The sequence below is a fragment of the Triturus cristatus genome, chromosome 6 (genome assembly GCF_964204655.1).
Source record: "Triturus cristatus chromosome 6, aTriCri1.1, whole genome shotgun sequence".
Lineage (NCBI taxonomy): Eukaryota > Metazoa > Chordata > Amphibia > Caudata > Salamandridae > Triturus > Triturus cristatus.
Genome location: NC_140589.1, coordinates 930,456,057 through 930,474,664, shown reverse-complemented (window position 1 = coordinate 930,474,664; position 18,608 = coordinate 930,456,057). Strand labels below are relative to the sequence as shown.

Below are 18,608 nucleotides of genomic sequence, written 5' to 3'. Positions count from 1 at the left end.
ACATTTTGTATTAAAGCAAAACAATAAGAGTCTAATTGAAAATACATTCCAGTTTCTCTTCTTGAGGGAATCCAATGGTGTATATCTAGCTGTGGAGAGCTTTAGTGCACTTTATGATGAAGTGATCATATCTTTAAAATTAAACATACTTTTCATTGATTGGATTGGCTTTTTAATATCTTATTACGCGGGTTCTGCAATTAATGGTTTAGAGTTTTTGTATCGGAATACCAGAGCACCTGTATCGTATTTGTTATAATATATTTGCTTCCTTTTCCTTTTCAGAGTAATGATTTTTTTGAATCACAAAATAATTATATGAATTAGTAGTTGGATTTATTTACAAATAATGTTTACAAGCTGTTGGGACAGGGCTGTACCATGCATGATGTGCAGTTGTGTTCTCCTGCCCCGAGTGCCTGACTTTGTGAATCTAGTATTCTGTTTTCTTATTTATTTTGGACATCGCACCCCACTGATCTAGCATGTACGCAGACGCCTAGGCCTGTTCCTGGACCTAGATGGCAGACCAAACCTGCCCTCATTGACAGACAGTGGACTACTGACTTTGTCTTGGGTTTAGCGCACAGAACGGTGGTGTCAGAGTACAGTGTTTTGTGAATCAATAGTTGTGACACAATCAGTATTAGAGATAAAAAACGGAGTAGAGGCCTACTGGCCCACTTGTGTAAAGTTCATATTCTATGTGATTCCCAGTTTCTATTGTTGTCGTCCTGCATGAATGTTGTGTTTGTACATGGGCGTCGCCTACGTGGCACATGCATGGTGTATGTATGAGTGAGCCAGAAAAATGCAGGCCTGTGGGATCCATTTGGGATACGCTAGCCTGGCCTATGTACAAGATGGAGGTGAGGGTGCATCCCAAGACAGTGGAAGTGTTTTGCAGATATCCTTGAAGCTTGAGAGATAAGACAGACTCTGAAGTGAGTAGAGTGGCAGCAGGACTACTTTAGAAATTCAATTAGACCTTTTGCACGGCAGGGGGCTGCTGCCATTTGGTGAATGGAAGTAGTGAGTGGTGGTAGTTCTGACGTTTGTGGACGTTGACGGGAACCTTTAGACATGGTCTGCCCTTTCATTTTATTTCCTTGATTAACTCCGTTTGTCCGCTGAAACTGCTGGGTGCAGAAACACCACACCTCCGACTCAATGTGTTTGGGTGCTCGAGGGTGGAGACTAACTTCTGTGAAAAATAACGCACTATACAAAGGGCTGTGTCTGGAGAGCAGCCTGAAGTAGACACTTCAAAGGAAAGTTACCAAAAAACGGTTCTGAAGCTGCTAAGAGTGGATACACGTCGTCTGTCAGAAGTTGGTGCATACAATTAGGACCTGATGTTTCAGTTTATAATCCTCTTTGGACAAGGAAGGGTGTGACCAACAGAGCACTCAGTGTACAACTGAGCAACCAGAGCTAGAGTCTGCCTCACATCCAGTTTCCCAGAAGTGGGGGGAATCACATGAGACAGGATATCTTAATGGAAGAGCAGATTACCTGCCCTAAACAACTTAGAAGTCTGTCTGGAGAGATAGAGAGAGACAGGCAGAGAGAGAGAGAGAGAGAGAGAGACTGTCAAACCTGAAAAAGGAGCGTCTCCAGTAAGAGAAAGGTGCAGCATCTCCCAAGAGAAGACAAGAACTGACAAGAGGGATTTGTGTACCCTGGCATCTGTAGGCCTGCAGTATCTTTACGTTGGTTCCTAGCAAGAAACTCAGGATCGCTGATATTCGTGTGGGCTGTGATTGTGTGTCAGAAGTCACCAGCCTGTGTGTGGCAGCATCAGTCTAGACTCTAGAAGAAACTTGCCTGTGTGTGGTGGTATGAGCCTGCCCTTGAAGGGCTACATTTACTAAGCCGTTCACAGCCAGAAGAGGCTGTACATACAACTAAGGCGGCCGACCCCAGCAACATCCTTTAGAGGTTCGATTGGGACTGCAACTACCAAGGACTGTCGGCACACTACTAGAGTGCGGCCCAGCAGATGTTGCAGGGTGAAGGACTAAGCTACATATCTGAAAAAAGGAGCGAGTGCTCAGGACAGAGAAAGCTGGGTAGCTGCACTGATTCTACGAGTACTGATCCACCATGTGTGGTGATATTAAAAGCAGGAAAGGCAAATCACATCAAATTTAGGAGTGATAACCATCGGAAACTTAATCACACTAATACTTTTCACACTAGAGTGTGGGACTACCAGGGCCCAGGGGATGGGAGGGGGGGAGAAATGAAGGAACCAAGCCTAGATCAACAGCAAGGATCTGGGGAAGATAGCAACACAACCGGTCGGATATCACCCAAGGACTCTAAATTGCATTATTTTGTAACAGTGTTTAGTATCTCCTTCCAGTGTGCATACCGTTTAAAAAAAATGAGAAGCACTGGGCATGACATTCATTTATAGTGTTGTGTGATTAGTTGAGCTTGAGCACCCCTACATTACCGCCCTGGGAAGCTGTGACTGCTAGCCATGGCTGTGACAGAGTCGAGTGCTGAAGGAGTTGTATTTTACCCAGTTACAGAGCCACAGTAGGACGGTGCCTGTGACAAGAAAGGCAAACTACCTCAGTCACCACAGTTGAAGCCCAACAGTCCATTTGCCCCACGCCCCTTACTGAACCGAATCTGACATTCACAAAATAATTTCCACATAAATTAACACAAGAATTACATTCCTGGTCTTACACTCTAAAGCAGATCTCCTCATACAATTACAAAGCAACCTAGGTTTTAAATAATGTTATACTTGTAATTTACTTGTGAGGTAAAGATATCACTAACTTCGAAGGACATTGTTGAACTGCTAAAATGTGTAGTTCAGACTATAAATCTAAGTCAATGGCAACATTTCTTTTCAGAGATAATTGTCCACAATTCACAGAACGGTTGTTGGAATGCCTGTTATTAACAACAACTCATTTACTCACAAGCTTCTCGTATTTGGATGGATCCCGCAGGAGGAAAGACGTGGGCCGACCATGACACTAACCTGAAACTAACTGGCCATGGAGAGGTCTGGTTGCGTCTGACAGAGGAACTTGAGTAGCAAATGTATCCAAAAAGTTTAATGTTCTTTAGACCGTCAATTCATGAGCAACTCCTGTTTTATTTAGATTTCAATCTGCTTTAAAACATGGAGGTATAACCTATGTGTTACAGAGTCTGTGATAGTAACTATGTAGGTATGGGTAGGTCAGAGTTATCATTTAAAAGGTATTTTTGTTTTTTAATAAGTTTGGTGCCATTTGATAAATCTTCATGAAGCTTTCCAAAAAAGATTGATCTGATTTGAACTTGACATCTCCAGTTTTGGGCAGATATGTCAAATGGGCATGGTGACCCATTTTGTCAGTGAACAGTCCTTGAACCCGGGTAAAAGGACAGTTCACGACCCAAATTTAGGAAAGAAATTCAATCTCATTGGACAAGGGCACATCCACCCCTCCCCCAAACCGTCCACCTGTGTCTAAGGACCCATAGCCCAGTAAGAAGACCCGAAGTCTCTGACTGGTTGACCACAAAGAAATACAATCTGTTGTGCCTGCCATTACAAGTGCTATGGTTCAGACCCACATTGTGAAAACAAATAAAGGACTCATATAGGGACACTTGTGGCATTCCTGCCCACCTTGGATCAGGTGGGAGGGGCGCAAAGAGACAGCCACTACCAAGAATAAAATGTTAAAAAAAGAAAAAGTACACTTTTCGCTGCATTTGCTGCCTATGAGACAGGGTTCGTAAACTGCAGCATGGCCCAGAGGTTCGTCCACCAGTCTCTACGTGTTTGCGAGCCATGCCTTGAGGGCCACAAACCTCCCCTCACCCCCAAAATACATATAAAAATAAAGAGACCGGCCTCTGTTTTGCGGCCAGAAGGCCTTGTAAGACCCAACTACGCCTCCACTTTGTTAGAAAATGACATTTTATGTCACTTAAAGTTGAACTACCCCATAGTATCTGGAAAAAAACATGCAATATTAAAATAGGTAAACTTACGCTTGAAAATTCTTTTCACATTTGTTTGTGTGAAAATATTTATGTTGTTTTGTTAGTGCTCACACAGTCAAGTGTCTGCTTGAGAGCACTAATAAATGCGGAACACAATCACAGACCTCTTTCGTTCCTGGATGGAAAGCTGCATTTAAGACCAAAAAGTGAAGCTTTCCGTCAATAGATAGTGTATCACACATACTTGCAAGCCGTAGATGCCGGAAGTAATGCACAGCATGTGACGTATTGGCAACATGTGCCTTGCATACACATATAGTAATTGGAAAAAACACAAAAGGTTAAAGTTATGGTTAGGTTAACATTTTTAGAAATTCACTGAACAAGCCACAGTTAAAGAGGCGTTATGGCTGCAAATTTAAACTGAAAAAATACTGAAATTCGCAAGTTAGGATTGTGGAAACTGTCCATAACGCACACAAACGACATGTAAACCATAACAAACAAACCACATGCAATGCTCTTGAGCTCGCTTTGGATGTTACAGAAGCAATTACTTGTTTTTGTAAATAATTTTACAGATGGGATCACGCATCATATTACCATTGTCACTATGAAACAAAAAACTATGAATGTAGTATTATTTACTTGTTTAAGTACGCAGTTATTTTGATTACATTATGCCTTTAGGTGTTGTTACTTATTGGGATAAACATTGTGAGGTCATTAATCTGATTTCCTTTATGCCGCTTCCCTCTTTCTTCTCAACAAGGTGCTTAGTGCAGCATGTTGGGTAATAGTGGCTCCTATCAGCAAGGAATGGCAGGGAAGAGGTTCCCTAGTCTCAGGACATACCTTTCTTTTTTTATTTGGATTTGCGAATGCACACAGGATCTAGGACTTAACGGTCCCGATATCTCTAAATTTAAAATGTAACCTTCATACTAAGACTGGGACACTCATTAGAAATGTGCGTTTGTAAAACTATTGAATGGATTTTTGTGAAACAGCGCAAAGGCACTTCCTTGAGTAAAGTGATATTTACATGACAAATGTGGCATAATTACATTTAGCAGCTGCTTCTGTATCAAAGAGCAAAGAATCTTATGAGTTCAAAAGGGGTAGGTCACCTTTGCAGCCCTCCCCCCCCCCCTCTTTTCTAGGCACCTGCCTGATGGATCTGCATTAAATTTGCCAAGAAGAATGCAAGTGTTCGTATTGTGCCAATCTTCTTAAGAATGCATAAACAGTATCTCAACTGGTATTATATGTAAGACTAGTAAATAAGCATGCACAAGACATTGCAGGTGAAGAACATAGGGAGCCTCATGGTTTAGTTAAATGTACCATAGGTATCATATTGAATTAAATCAGGGAGAAACCAAAAAGGCATAAGGGGGTAGAAAGTAATTGAAAACAGTTGTTACAGCACTGCAAGCAATAAATGCAAGTGTAACCTGAAGAAATATGTGCACACAAGTGCTCGTGACACAGGGAGTGGACGGCGCAGGTGACAAGTGAACAGCGATAAACTGCACGAGTGAAAAAGTGACAGTAATTTATAAACAACTTGAGGTTCACAAAAGGGTATTTACATAAATTGATAGAAAGTCAAATTGTTTTAGTGAACCAGAGTGAAATGCGCCACAAATTGCGCTGGGATGTCGACGACACTTCGATCCAAATGGTTAAGGATCATCATCAGGACCAGGTGAATGAATGAAGGTTGCTGTACAAGGGAAGAGTGAAGGAAAATTAGGGGCAGGAAAGGAAAGGTGGGAAAGTAGAGTAAGTGTAGAGCGGTGGAACAATACCTGTCCGCGGTGGTCTGCAGAGAGGGACAAGAAGGGTAGATGGGCGCCCTTGCAGCGGCTTTATCACTCAGCTGGCTCCCTACTCGACATACGCTTTTACCATGAGCACACCATTGACCGCAGTGGGTCTCTCTCTCTCTCTCTCTCTCCTCTTTCCCACAGCTCCAGTCGCCTCCGGACCAGCATCAATTGTGTAAGTGCGGTTACTCTGCGCTGGCCCCACGCGCTCACCCTACTGGTTAGTTTTTTCCACATCTTCTGTTTTTCTTTAATTTAGGGTCTACGGTGAGACGGCTACTCCTCCCCTCACGAGACCCCACAGGGCTTGCACCATAGGAATTAATCCTCTGCCTGTGTGACTTACTCATCGGTAAGTCCCCTTACTCTTCATCGCTCTTCTGGCCACTGACGCGCCTTACCCCCTCTCCCCTTGCCAACGGGATATACTTCTCTCCTTACAGCAATTCGCTTCTCTAACCTGGCGGCACAACCATTGGGTCCGAGCCTCGCTGGCCCGTCTACCCTTCTTGTCCCTCTCTGCAGACCACCGCGAACAGGTATTGTTCCGCCGCTCTGCACTTCCTCTACTTTCCCACCTTTCCTTCCTGCTCCTAATTTTCCTTTACTCTTCCCTTGTACAGCACCCTTCATTAAGTAACCTGATCCTGATGATAATCCTTAACCATTTGGATCGAAACATTGTCGCCATCCCAGCGCAATTTGTGGCGCATTTCACTCTGGTTCACTAAAACAATTTGAGTTTGTATCAATTTATGGAAATACTCTTTTGTGAACCTCAAGTGGTTTATAAATTACTGTCACTTTTTCACTCACGACGTTTATCGTGTCCACTTGTCACCTACGGCGTAACTCCCTGTGTCACGTGCACTTGTGTGCACATATTTCTTTGGGTTACACTTGTATTTATTGCTTACAGTGCTGTAACAACTGTTTTCAATGACTTTGTACCCCCTTATGCCTTTTTGTTTTCTTCCTGCTTTAATTCAATAGATGATGCTCTTGGCACGCTTAACTAAACCGTGAAACTCCCTATGTTCTTCACCTGCAATGTCTTGTGCATGCTTATTTACTAGTCTAACAAATAATACCAGTTGAGATACTGTTTTTGCACTCTAACTTACCCAAATCTCAACCCGGTTTATGGGTATACTCCTGTTGTCTTTATGTATAATGTTCTTAAGAAAACATGGAGTACTTCATTTTCAAACCCCTGCTGCACACCACTGAGTTGGTTGCATATTTAAGGCTGTGCACAGCAAAGGTACAGCAAAGGTTTGACATATGTATGCCATAAAAATACATGAAATTCACCATGCTAAATTGGCAGTATGCCATCTGCTCAGAAACAAAAAACCGCTATAAAGAGCTACATGCTGGGCACGGTGTGAGCTGTGTGCATTTCTGAGCATAACTGGTGAATTTCAGTGGATTTGTGCATATTAGTCATATCCTAGTTTTTTGTAGTCATATCTAGATCAACAAATACAATGTATACTATTATTACATTTACATGCATATGTAGTACATTTCTAGCCAAGTCCCATCAGCGCCAAGGGGTCCATTAGCATGGCGGGTGGATCGCCACCACCCGACCGGCAGTGGCAATCCGCCCGCCAACACAACCCACCGGACGGCCTTTTACCCCTGCCACATTAGCATGGCGGTACCGCAGCGGACGGAAAGACCATCCGCCGCTTTTCCACCGGTAGGCAATCGTGCCGATTGCCTACCGGGCAGAAAAGGCCCATAATATGGTCAATATTAGTATGTGGCATTTTCCATGCCGTTCCATGGCGGAGACTCCCCCATGAAAAGGCATGCGGGTTTTTCACTTCGGGCCCGTTGCGGGTCATCAGGGGCATGGGCGGCTGCACTTGGAGGGTACATATGGTACCCATCAACATTGGCATGAACAAGGTGGCAAGCACAGCGCTGTGCCTGTCACGTTGTGCATGCCAATGCACAACATGCATATATTGCATTGTAGCGGGTGCTGCTTACAGCACCGCCCGCCGCAATGCAATATATGCGGGATGCCACCGCCACGTGGCGGTGGCATCCTAATTGCCATGGCGGGACCGCTGCACCTCTGGCGGTCGGTCCCGTGTACCGCTACGGTGTCCGCCCGCCATCGTAATGGACCCCCAAGGTCTGTAACTAAGCACAGATACAAAATTTCAACTTGATACTTGTTCGAACAGCTCAAAATTACTAAATTCTAAAACATATACATGATTAATCAACAATCAGATGCATTAGCCTTTTATTGTGATAGATCACAGATGATGTACGAATGAATGGATGGCAACTATTGCTGGCCATGTATAAATCAAGTTCTAAGTTCCTAAGAAGACTCAACTTAAGGCTCGTTAAAAAACAGACAAATAGTTGAGTGCTTTATTAGCAAGCTAATTCCACATACAGAACAAAAGACAGTACTCCTCTTCCAACAACAAAAAGGCACAGAACCCAAGCAGTAGCAGAGAAAAAAATATTAATCAATGTAACCAGCAGTTTCTCCACAAACAGGGCAAAAAATCACAAGTACAAAATATGGACAGCATGTGAAGTGGCGGTGCAAGCTTCCCTCATACATACGCAGGACTGTTTGGCTATAGACTTTAAGTCCCTTCAGCGGCCCATTGAGATTTTTTCATTTATTTGTGTCATCCGAACTCCAGCCTCAACCCAAAAACTTGGATTGAAATGGTTATTTCAAGGGTCTCTACTGTGAGAAGCAACATTTTTAAATATCTTGCCCATCCATCTAATGCAGACATCTAAATTCATTTATGAACATAGCAAGCTCCATTTGGAAGACCACTGTGTAGTAAAGACAAAATTAACTTACAGGAAAACCTTGAGTGATGGGAATATCGAAATTGAAGATAAGTACCCGTGCCCGGAAACGAGTGCAGGCTCTGATGGGGTCCTTTGGACCACAAAACACACAACCGACACTAAAAGAAACATATAACAGTAAAGAACTCTGAAATGGCAAGGAAGTTTGCAAATAACAAGCAGAACACTAAACTTTAGTATCTTCCAATATAGAACATCAAATATTCATGCAAATTGCTTGTGTAGACACTCAAATCGACTAACGAATGAACGATATTTTTGTAAAAAAACATAGTGCAGTGATTAAAAGCACTAGCACTGGTGCTCATAGGTTGGGAGCTCAGGTCCACCTTAGCCACTCAACGCAGTGTGATTAAGGAAGCACCCAGAAAAGGTCAGAGGTGTTGTTGCACGAGGATTCTATTATTCTGCAGGCAGTTCAGTGTCTACTGTAACATAGGAACAGCAACTCAACTGCTTAGGACTTTGGTTTAAGGTGTGACCATGAGATATGTTACAAAAGCAAACATGTCTGGAAAAAACTGGAGCTGCCTATATAGCAACATTCCCATCAACATCACATGCAGACATAACCATGAGGATAAATCCATTTTTATGGTTTAGCATAACAGCAAGGCTGTCGCCAGACAATTATATGAGCATCACTAGAGAGGGACTTTGGCTCTGCCCACAGGATGGGAGCCAGGAGTACATGTTTCAAATCAGCAGACGTGTGCTCCACAAAAAGAGTGCTTGCCCTCCACGCAGCTGTGATCATTTTGTTTATTTACCCAGCTGGCTGAGCTTGAACCTTCAGGGGCACACACAACATTGTACCGCTGTAAAATGTATTGCATTTACTTTCTCAGGCAGCAGCACAGATGGAAGCAGGGAAGTCATTAGCCTACAGGGATTTTTAGGTCTGGCAACTGTCACCTGACCTTTTAGCTACACCAATGTTATTCTACAGTTCTTTGCTTCCACACAAATGCATATTCATTCCCATGCTATCTACTTTTAATGCTTCACATTACCATACAACATTCTTTTAAAGCCTGACCAATTGACACTGCCAATGCATGTTAGATTTTCTATAGAGCTACCACATAATAGACATTACTCCACTTTAGAAACAACATTCAGCATAACACAAGTGAGTGGAAAGTCGGAGTAACAATTCAAAAAGTAACAAACATGACGTGTGATTAGACACAACTGCGATGCTATTGGAGGGAATGAGATTTTAGTGACTTCCTGATAGACAGGTTAGGACTTTAAGGCCGGAAGCGAGTTCCATAACAATAGCTGCTGTTGTAAACGCACAATTCTGTGCCTGCGAGTTTCTGAATCTTATTTCCAACTGAAGCCTGTAGCCCATCTGGGGCAATGTTGGTCACAAAAGATATTTAACAAGTTATCGAGGTATACTGGCTTTTTCAGGTGATGTCCGTGCGGCAGTCACCTTGACTTAAACCGCCTTTTTGAAATCTATTTATGTTACCATTCTGTTCAAAATGTTTGTGCATCTCGGATGACACATGTCCTCGTGCAACTGACATCACAAGATTCAAGAAACAACTCCAGGTACAACTTAGGCCTTGTATAAGAAAGTTGTCGGAGGTAAGGTCCACAGCTACTCATCAGGGGCGTAACACAGGCCCCCGCATCCCCCCCCCCAAGCTCCAGGGGGCCCCCACAGCACTGCACTTCGGCTGGGGAGATCCTGACAGAGTCCGGAGGGGGCCCCTCCACGTACCTTGCAGGGGGGCCCCCTCAATTATTGTTACGCCACTGCTACTCGTGGACAATGTGCTCCACAGCTACTCATGGACAATGTGCCTGAGGAGAAAAAATAACTGCGTGCACCACCTACATCACAAAAATCCTCTGAAAATTGGTGCCCAGATTTATAAATATGTGTTGGGTTTGTGTCACTTTTTTGATGCAGGCCCAACGCAAAATCCATTTTGGTATTTACAAAGCAATGCACATAGTTATTTGTGTTGCTTCATTAAAAAAAAAAAGTCAAGCATCGCATTGCACTGCCTTCCATTCATTTTCATCAGCGAGGCGCTCCATGAGTGTTGCAATGCATCCACATGAAAATCCATATTTCAAAGAGTTGTAGAAACGAGTTTGCACCAACATGGTGTGCATGCCTGAGGCTGCTGTAACTTTCACCTGGTTCTTTCCATGTGCGCGGTTTTCGGCAGCACACACAGAAAAAGGAAAATGCCTCCAAGGATAATTTTGAGCAGAACGTACACCTGTGTGGAAAAAAAACTATCCTGACCACTACGCAGGCAACCTTGCACTATGGTGCAAGTTTGCCACTGCATGGAGACAGCAGAACTGCACCATGTCTTTGTAGATACGGTGCAGTTCTGCTTTTTCAAGTTCAAGCAACACAGCACAGATATTTTGCATGCTGCCATGCGTTGCATAAACTTTCACTACACCTGGGCCTAAGTTTATAGAGGATTTAAACAGGATCAGCAGGAGAATTAGGAACGATTTAGGAAAGATTTCCAGATCGATGAAGAAATTGAATATTACTTTTTGCAACACAACATTTTCCTTTCCCACAATAATGCCATCATACTGAAAATAGTTCAATTTTGTCATTGAGCAATCATTTAGGTTGTGTGTGGTACTTACTACCCTCTTTGCTCCTTTCCAATTTGAACGAGGAGACGCACCTCAAACTTAACCATATTCCCTGCGAACCAATCTCCTCCACTAAAAACTAAAACTTCTCCTCATCCACCGCTGCACGACACCTCTACCTGCTCCTCCACTGTCACCTTATATTTTAGAAATCGATTACTCACTGAAGTAAATGGGGAGTGAGGACTTGAGAGAAGCACCACCCAGGAGGAGCGCAGTCTGCATTTTTTTTTTTTACTATATACTTTTCTAACTGGATTTGTAATCCAAAATTTATTGTAGACGATTTTACTGAGTCTCCAACACCGTTTGCTTGTGCATAGGTTTTGTAAAAAAAAAAGACTTTTAGGTCGATGTTATCTCATTGATTATTTAGTAAGCAAATATTTGAACTGGATTCCTTCTATAGGGCAAACATTCCAGTTTTACAACACTGGCGATAGCGAGTTTGAAAGGCTTGCAAAGCCCACCCTCAGAGGGAAAAGACCGGCGGGAGTTGCGAGTTTCAAACCTAAGCTACATATGAAGTCCATAAAATGACTTGACAACCACGTTTGAAAAAGTTCCTACAAGTACCAATGGCTGAGAGATGGGGACTGTAAGTAGTAATGTGAATATCACTCCTCTGCATACCTAGGAGACTGACTGCTGCGTGTTTTGACATATAAGTAGGAAGGGACCCCCAATGATAGGCACCATTTCCTTTTACATATTTAGGGTAGTTTGTGTGTGTTTCTTCTTTTAACACCCAACAAATGATCGAGGCCAAATCTGCATTATTTTCCCACACACGGAGGAAACTGTAAAGATATCCAGGGTCTGCAATTTACTCTGGAGTGGTGTGAGAAAATCGCCAATATTTGGTACTTCAAAACTGCCACAAAGGATTTGGGTGTCTTCCAAGGAATGTCACTAATACATGTTTGAATAAAATAAAAAACACACGTTTCCCAGCATTCTGGAACAATACAATCAGGGAAATGTTTTGATGTTCGACCTACTTGCAGTTTGTGGGTAAAGTAGGTGTGAACCCAGAAAGCTATACATTTCTGAAAACTCGCCTTTGTAGTTTGACCAAAAACCTGTGACGACCAACAACTGAGCTGTTCCTTACAATTATTTTTCACTGTGTACTGTGCATGCTTCACATGGCAATGAGTAGAAATTTAGTTATAGATAGCTTGCATTTTTTTTTTATTGTATCCACGAATCAGTTTATACAAATAAAGACCGGAAATTCGTACAACTCAGAAATGTGAGGGATTTTGGAAACTCACAACTGAATATCAAAGGGTTCTGAGAAAATCAAATAATAGCAAACGTCCTACAATCTTGTGTAACCACCTTGCTCCTGAGAAAAACGATACTTCACATATAGGTAAGCCTAACAATGAATATGCTACTTACCAGTATGCATCTGTTCTTGGCATGTAGGGCTGCTGACATTCATATCTGTGCATAGATCGCCGCCTAGTGTTGGGTCCGGATGTTTGCACGTTGTTGTCCTGGAAGAGTCTTCGAAGTATCCTGGGATAGGTGACTCCTCCCCTGGACTACAGTGCGCATGGGCATCCTCTCCATCCTCAGATTGTTTTTCGCCATTGTGGCAGTGATGGAGTAGATCTAGAAAGTGATGACCATGCTTACAGTAATTCTGAGAGCTGCAGCTGCTACAGGCGCCGGGGAGGAGGGAGGGCGATATGAATGTCAGCAGCCCTACATGCCAAGAACAGATGCATACTGGTAAGTAGCATATTCAGTTCGAGGCATGTGGGCTGCTGAATTCATATCTGTGCATAGAATATATAGCAGTGCCCTCTTATTAGCGGCGGCTACCAGTGCCAGCTGCAGCGGTCTGAAAAAGAGTTTTGAGAACAGCCTGTCCTACAGCTGCCTGCTGTTTTGATTGTACATCTACACAATAGTGTTTGGTAAATGTATGTGTAGTGGACCAGGTGGCTGCTCTACATATATCATGCAAAGGAATGTTTCCCAGGAAAGCCATGGAGGCCCCTAACTTACGTGTTGAGTGGGCTCGTGGGGGAATCGTTAATGTGCGTTTAGCCTTTTGATAGCAAATTTGAATACATTTAACGATCCATCTGGCTATTCCTGCTTTGGAGATAGCGTTACCTTTGTGGTGTGGGGCAAAGGCAACGAAAAGTTGTTGTGTTTTCCTAAAGGGTTTGGTCCTGTCGATATAATACATGAGGGCCCTTTTGACATCTAGTGTATGGAGTGCCCTTTCTGCGACAGTTTGTGGGTTTTGGAAGAAAACGGGCAATTCAATGGTTTGATTCATGTGGAACTGCGATACCACCTTTGGCATGAATTTGGGGTTGGTACGTAGTACGACCCTGTTGGAGTGAACCTGTATAAATGGCTCTTGAACGGTTAGTGCCTGGAGTTCACTAACTCTTCTCAAAGAAGTGATCGCTACTAGGAAAGCTACTTTCCAGGTAAGGAATTGAATCTCGCATGAGCGTAGAGGTTCAAAGGGTGGACCCATCAGGCGTGTGAGGACCAAGTTGAGGTTCCACATCGGAGCCGGTGGGTGGCTTGGTGGAATGACTCGTTTGAGTCCTTCCAAGAATGCTTTGATGGCAGGCACTCTGAATAGAGAGAGGTGCTGCCTGGTCTGTAGATAGGCTGATATTGCGGTCAAATGGACACGTATAGAGGTGTACGCCAGATTGCATCGGTATAGGTGTAATAGGTAACAAATAATGTTTTGGATGGATGCATCTAGCGGGTTAATGTCATTATTATTGCAATAAATGACGAACCTCTTCCATTTAGCCGCATAGCAAGCTCGGGTAGTGGGTCTCCTGGCCTCCTTAATGATGTCCATACAGTCAGGTGGCAGGTTTAGGTAGCCAAACTCTAAGACTTCAGGAGCCAGATTGCCAGGTTCAGCTGTTGCGGATCTGGGTGCTGAATCTCTCCATGGTTCTGCGTCAAATGCTCGGGTTTGACCCGCAGCCTTTGATGCGGCACCACGGAAAGTTCGAGAAAGGTGGTGTACCACGGCTGGCGTGCCCACGTTGGAGCAACCAAAACGAGCGTCAGTGAGTGTTGACGCAGTTTGCGTGCCACCAGCGGTATCAGTGATGCTGGGGGAAAAGCGTACGCAAATCTGCCGGACCAGTTCATCCATATCGCATTGCCCTGCGACTGCGGATGTGGGAACCTGGCGGCAAAGCTTTGGCATTTTGCGTTTTCGCTTGTCACGAATAGGTCTATCTCTGGATGACCCCACTGCTGGAAGTACGGTTGGAGTACTGATGGGTGTAACTCCCACTCGTGCATCTGGTGGCTGTGTCTGCTGAGCAGATCCGCCATCTGGTTGTCCTTGCCGGGGAGGTGTTCCGCCATGAGGAATATGTTCCTCTGAATGGCCCACTTCCACATGCTCTGAGCCAGATGAGACAACTGTGGAGAGTGTGTTCCTCCCTGCTTCTGTATGTAGTACATGGCAGTCATGTTGTCCGTCCGGATCAACACGACTTTGTTGCACAAGTGTACCTTGAATGCTTTCATAGCGAGGAAGATTGCCATCAGCTCTAGAAGGTTGATGTGCATACTCTTTTGTTGTTGTGTCCATAGTCCCTGCACTGTGTAATGGAGTACATGAGCTCCCCATCCCTGGAGAGACGCGTCCGCCGTCAGTATTATCTGTGGGACAGGCTCTTGGAACGGTCGGCCCTTGCAAAGGTTTTGTGGATTCCACCAATGCAGAGAGTTGTATGCCCGACCGCTCACCAACACTAGGTCTTTCAACTGTCCTTGAGCCTGATTCCACTGACGTGCTAAGCACTCCTGAAGCGGGCGCATATGTAGTCTCGCGTGGGGGACTATGAAGATGCAGGAGGCCATCATGCCTATCAACTGCATGAACACTCGCGCGGGAAGGGAGTGTTGTGGTTTGAACTTTGAAATCAGCATTTGCATGCTGTTGATTCTCACCAAATTTGGCTGAGCTGTGGCCGCCAGAGTGTCTATAGTCGCACCTAGGTACTGTTGTACGTGTGCGGGCTGTAGATGGGATTTTGGGTAATTTAGTGAGAACCCCAGACTGTGAAGGAGGTGAATGGTGCGGGACATGTGGCTGGCACATTGCTGGGCTGACTTCGCTTGAACGAGCCAGTCGTCCAGGTAAGGGTAGACGTGTATGTGCTGCCTCCGTAGATGTGCCGCCACAGTAGCTAGGCACTTTGTAAACACCCTTGGTGCCGTTGTCACGCCGAAGGGAAGGACTTTGAATTGGTAGTGCTGCCCTTGAACAGTGTGGAAGAAAACAATGGTTCGGGATGGCCTAAGAAGGTCCAGTGCAACGAGAAATCCTTAGGAGGGCGGATGATTTGGTGTAGGTTCAAAGACTCATACGGGAGAATAATACTTAATATAGAGAAACAGGGGACAGGAAAGGTCAAGATATGACACTTATTTATTGTACATAGGTTGAATTCAAGTGCTCACATATTTAGTGACAAAAAGCGTGACATGCAGGTGAGGGTGGACTCTTTAAAAAAGAACATCGCATTGGCAACAATAGAGAACCATTTTTTCTTGGTTAAATCAGTACAAAAAAGGTTCAAGTTGCGTAAGGTCGACGACGTTTCGAACTCAATTATTTGAGTTCATCTTCAGGACAAATGTGAGCATATGAACTTGGAGTTACAAACTTAGTCCAACCTTCCCAATGTATGGGGGCGGGGTTCCGGTGCCGAAAAATTCAGTGAATGTATCGGAAGAGACTAGTTGCTGGAGTGAAGGACTTAGTTCAACCTGCTCAATGTATGGAGGCGGGGTTCCGGTGCCGGGAAATTAATTCATTACAGGCGGCACACGGTTCAGTCAATGGGGGTCTCGCGGGGGGTGGAGCGGGTCCTGGATGCGTGCAGGTACGCGTGAGCATATGAACTCCAAGTTCATATGCTCACATTTGTCCTGAAGATGAACTCAAATAATTGAGTTCGAAACGTCGTCGACCTTACGCAACTTGAACCTTTTTTGTACTGATTTAACCAAGAAAAAATGGTTCTCTATTGTTGCCAATGCGATGTTCTTTTTTAAAGAGTCCACCCTCACCTGCATGTCACGCTTTTTGTCACTAAATATGTGAGCACTTGAATTCAACCTATGTACAATAAATAAGTGTCATATCTTGACCTTTCCTGTCCCCTGTTTCTCTATATTAAGTATTATTCTCCCGTATGAGTCTTTGAACCTACACCAAATCATCCGCCCTCCTAAGGATTTCTCGTTGCACTGGACCTTCTTAGGCCATCCCGAACCATTGTTTTCTTCCACATTGTATCACCCCAGGTTCGCATAAGGGGTACCCTTGTCCTTTAAAAGCCCTTGAACAGTGAACCTGAGGTATTTTTTGTGTGACGGGTGAATGGGTATGTGGAAATACGCATCCTTGAGGTCCAGTGTGGCTAGAAAGTCTCCCTGCTTGAGCAGCGGGAGGACTTGCTGTAGAGTGAGCATGTGAAAATGCTCGGAAAGAATGTATCTGTTTAGGGGTCTCAGGTCTAATATAGGTCTGAGTGACCCGTCCTTTTTCGGTATTAAAAAGTACAGGGAGTACACCCCCGTACCATGCTCGTGGACGGGTACGACCTCTATTGCGCCTTTTAGAAGCATGCTTTGCACCTCCTGCTGTAAGAGCGTTAAGTGCTCTGAGGACATAGGACGGTTTCTTGGAGGTATTGTGGGTGGAGTGGAGGTTAGTTCTAGACAGTAACCGTACTTGACAATATCTTTGACCCACCTGTCTGTGGTGATGGAGTTCCACGTGGACAGGAACCTTTGTAGCCTTCCCCCGACAGGTGTTATGTGGTCGGGAGGAAGGGAGAGGGCGTCACTGCTTGTTCTTGGGGGAGGACCTGGTGTTGCCGTAGCCGCGTCCTCTGCCCTTTGTACTGGAGCCACGATATCCACCCCGGGTGTTTTTATCGTAGGTGGTTTGTGTATTGCCCTTGTTGTATGTTTGCTGTGACCCCTGTCCTCTACCTGCTCCTCTATTTCCGGGGCGACGAAAGGAGCCGCTCCGAAAGGACTGAGTCTGGAGAGCCCCCATGGACTTTGCAGTGTCCGTGTCCTTCTTTATTTTCTCTAGGGTGGTGTCAACCTCCGGGCCGAATAAATAGTCGGGGTTGACAGGCTGGCTGAGTATGTTGTTTTGCACCTCAGGTTTGAATCCGGAGATTCGTAACCAGGCATGACGTCGCAGCATGACGCTAGTGTTTATGGCCCTGGCAGCTGGGTCTGCGGCATCCAGCGCGCACTTGATGGATGCGTTTGTGAGGAGCTGTCCCTCCCTGATGAGGATCTCAGCACCTTCTCTGTATTGGTCAGGGAGATGTTGGATTAGTTGCTCTAATGTGTCGTAGTGCGCTCTATCGTAGCGAGCGAGGAGTGCTTGAGTATTGGCTATGCGCCATATGTTGGCTGCCTGGGCGGCAACCCGTTTGCCAGAGGTCTCTAACACCTTGGACTCTTTGTCCGGGGGAGGAGCGTCACCTGTTTGTGAGTGTGCCCTCTTGCGAGCATTCGCAACGACAATGGAATCCAGAGGTAATTGGCCTCTGATGTAAGTAGGGTCCCCAGGCGCTGATCTGTATTTCTTGTCGATCCTGGGGTTTATCACTCTTGCCCTGGTGGGTTCTTTGAAGATGTCCTTGGCTGGTTTGAGGACACCCTTCAACATGGGTAGAGTTTTTATATTCCTTTCTGAGGATGCAAAAGTATCCATAAGAAAATCGTCCTCGACGGTGTCCGAGTGAAGTTGCACCCCATGATTGGCAGCAGCACGTTCAATTAGAGCGTTAAACGCTGCCGTGTCCTCTGTGGGAGATGTTTTTGCTCCATAGAGTTGCGGGTCTTGTGCATCCATAGGTGCACCTGGGTCCACAGGGTCATCCCAAGTTTGATCAGGGTCCTGTTGGCCGCCAGGGTCCATGTCTCCGGGGTAGGGGACTTGGTCACCCATGTAGTCCACCAACGCATCCGTGTCGGAGTGTGTGGGAGAGAAGGATTGTGGATCCTGGTAGGGTGAGTGGAAAGGTTCGTAAAGAACTGGTTCTGAAGCCACAGGCAGCTTTCTTTTAAGTGGAATCCTGAAGGAGTCCAAAGCCGGCTCCGAAGTTATTTTCCGTTTGTGGATAATCATCCTGCCGGTGTCGGCGTCGATTAGATTCGATGGAGACGTCTCCCCAGAGCGTTCGGCAGGCGTGATAGTGGTATGGGTCACCCGTGTCCTGATTTGGAACAGTTTCGGGGCCGTGGATG

The 18,608-nt window shown here is 45.0% G+C and overlaps 1 protein-coding gene across 1 annotated transcript in view; it reads right to left on the bottom strand.

Annotated features, from left to right (window-relative positions):
- HBS1L (HBS1 like translational GTPase) overlaps nt 1–18,608 on the bottom strand; it is a 498,888-nt gene that overhangs the window by 20,512 nt on the left and 459,768 nt on the right. Inside the window, exon 14 of the mRNA XM_085611611.1 lies at nt 8,653–8,761. Within this exon, the coding sequence (XP_085467737.1) occupies nt 8,653–8,761 (109 nt within the window). The remainder of the gene's footprint in view (nt 1–8,652; nt 8,762–18,608) is intronic.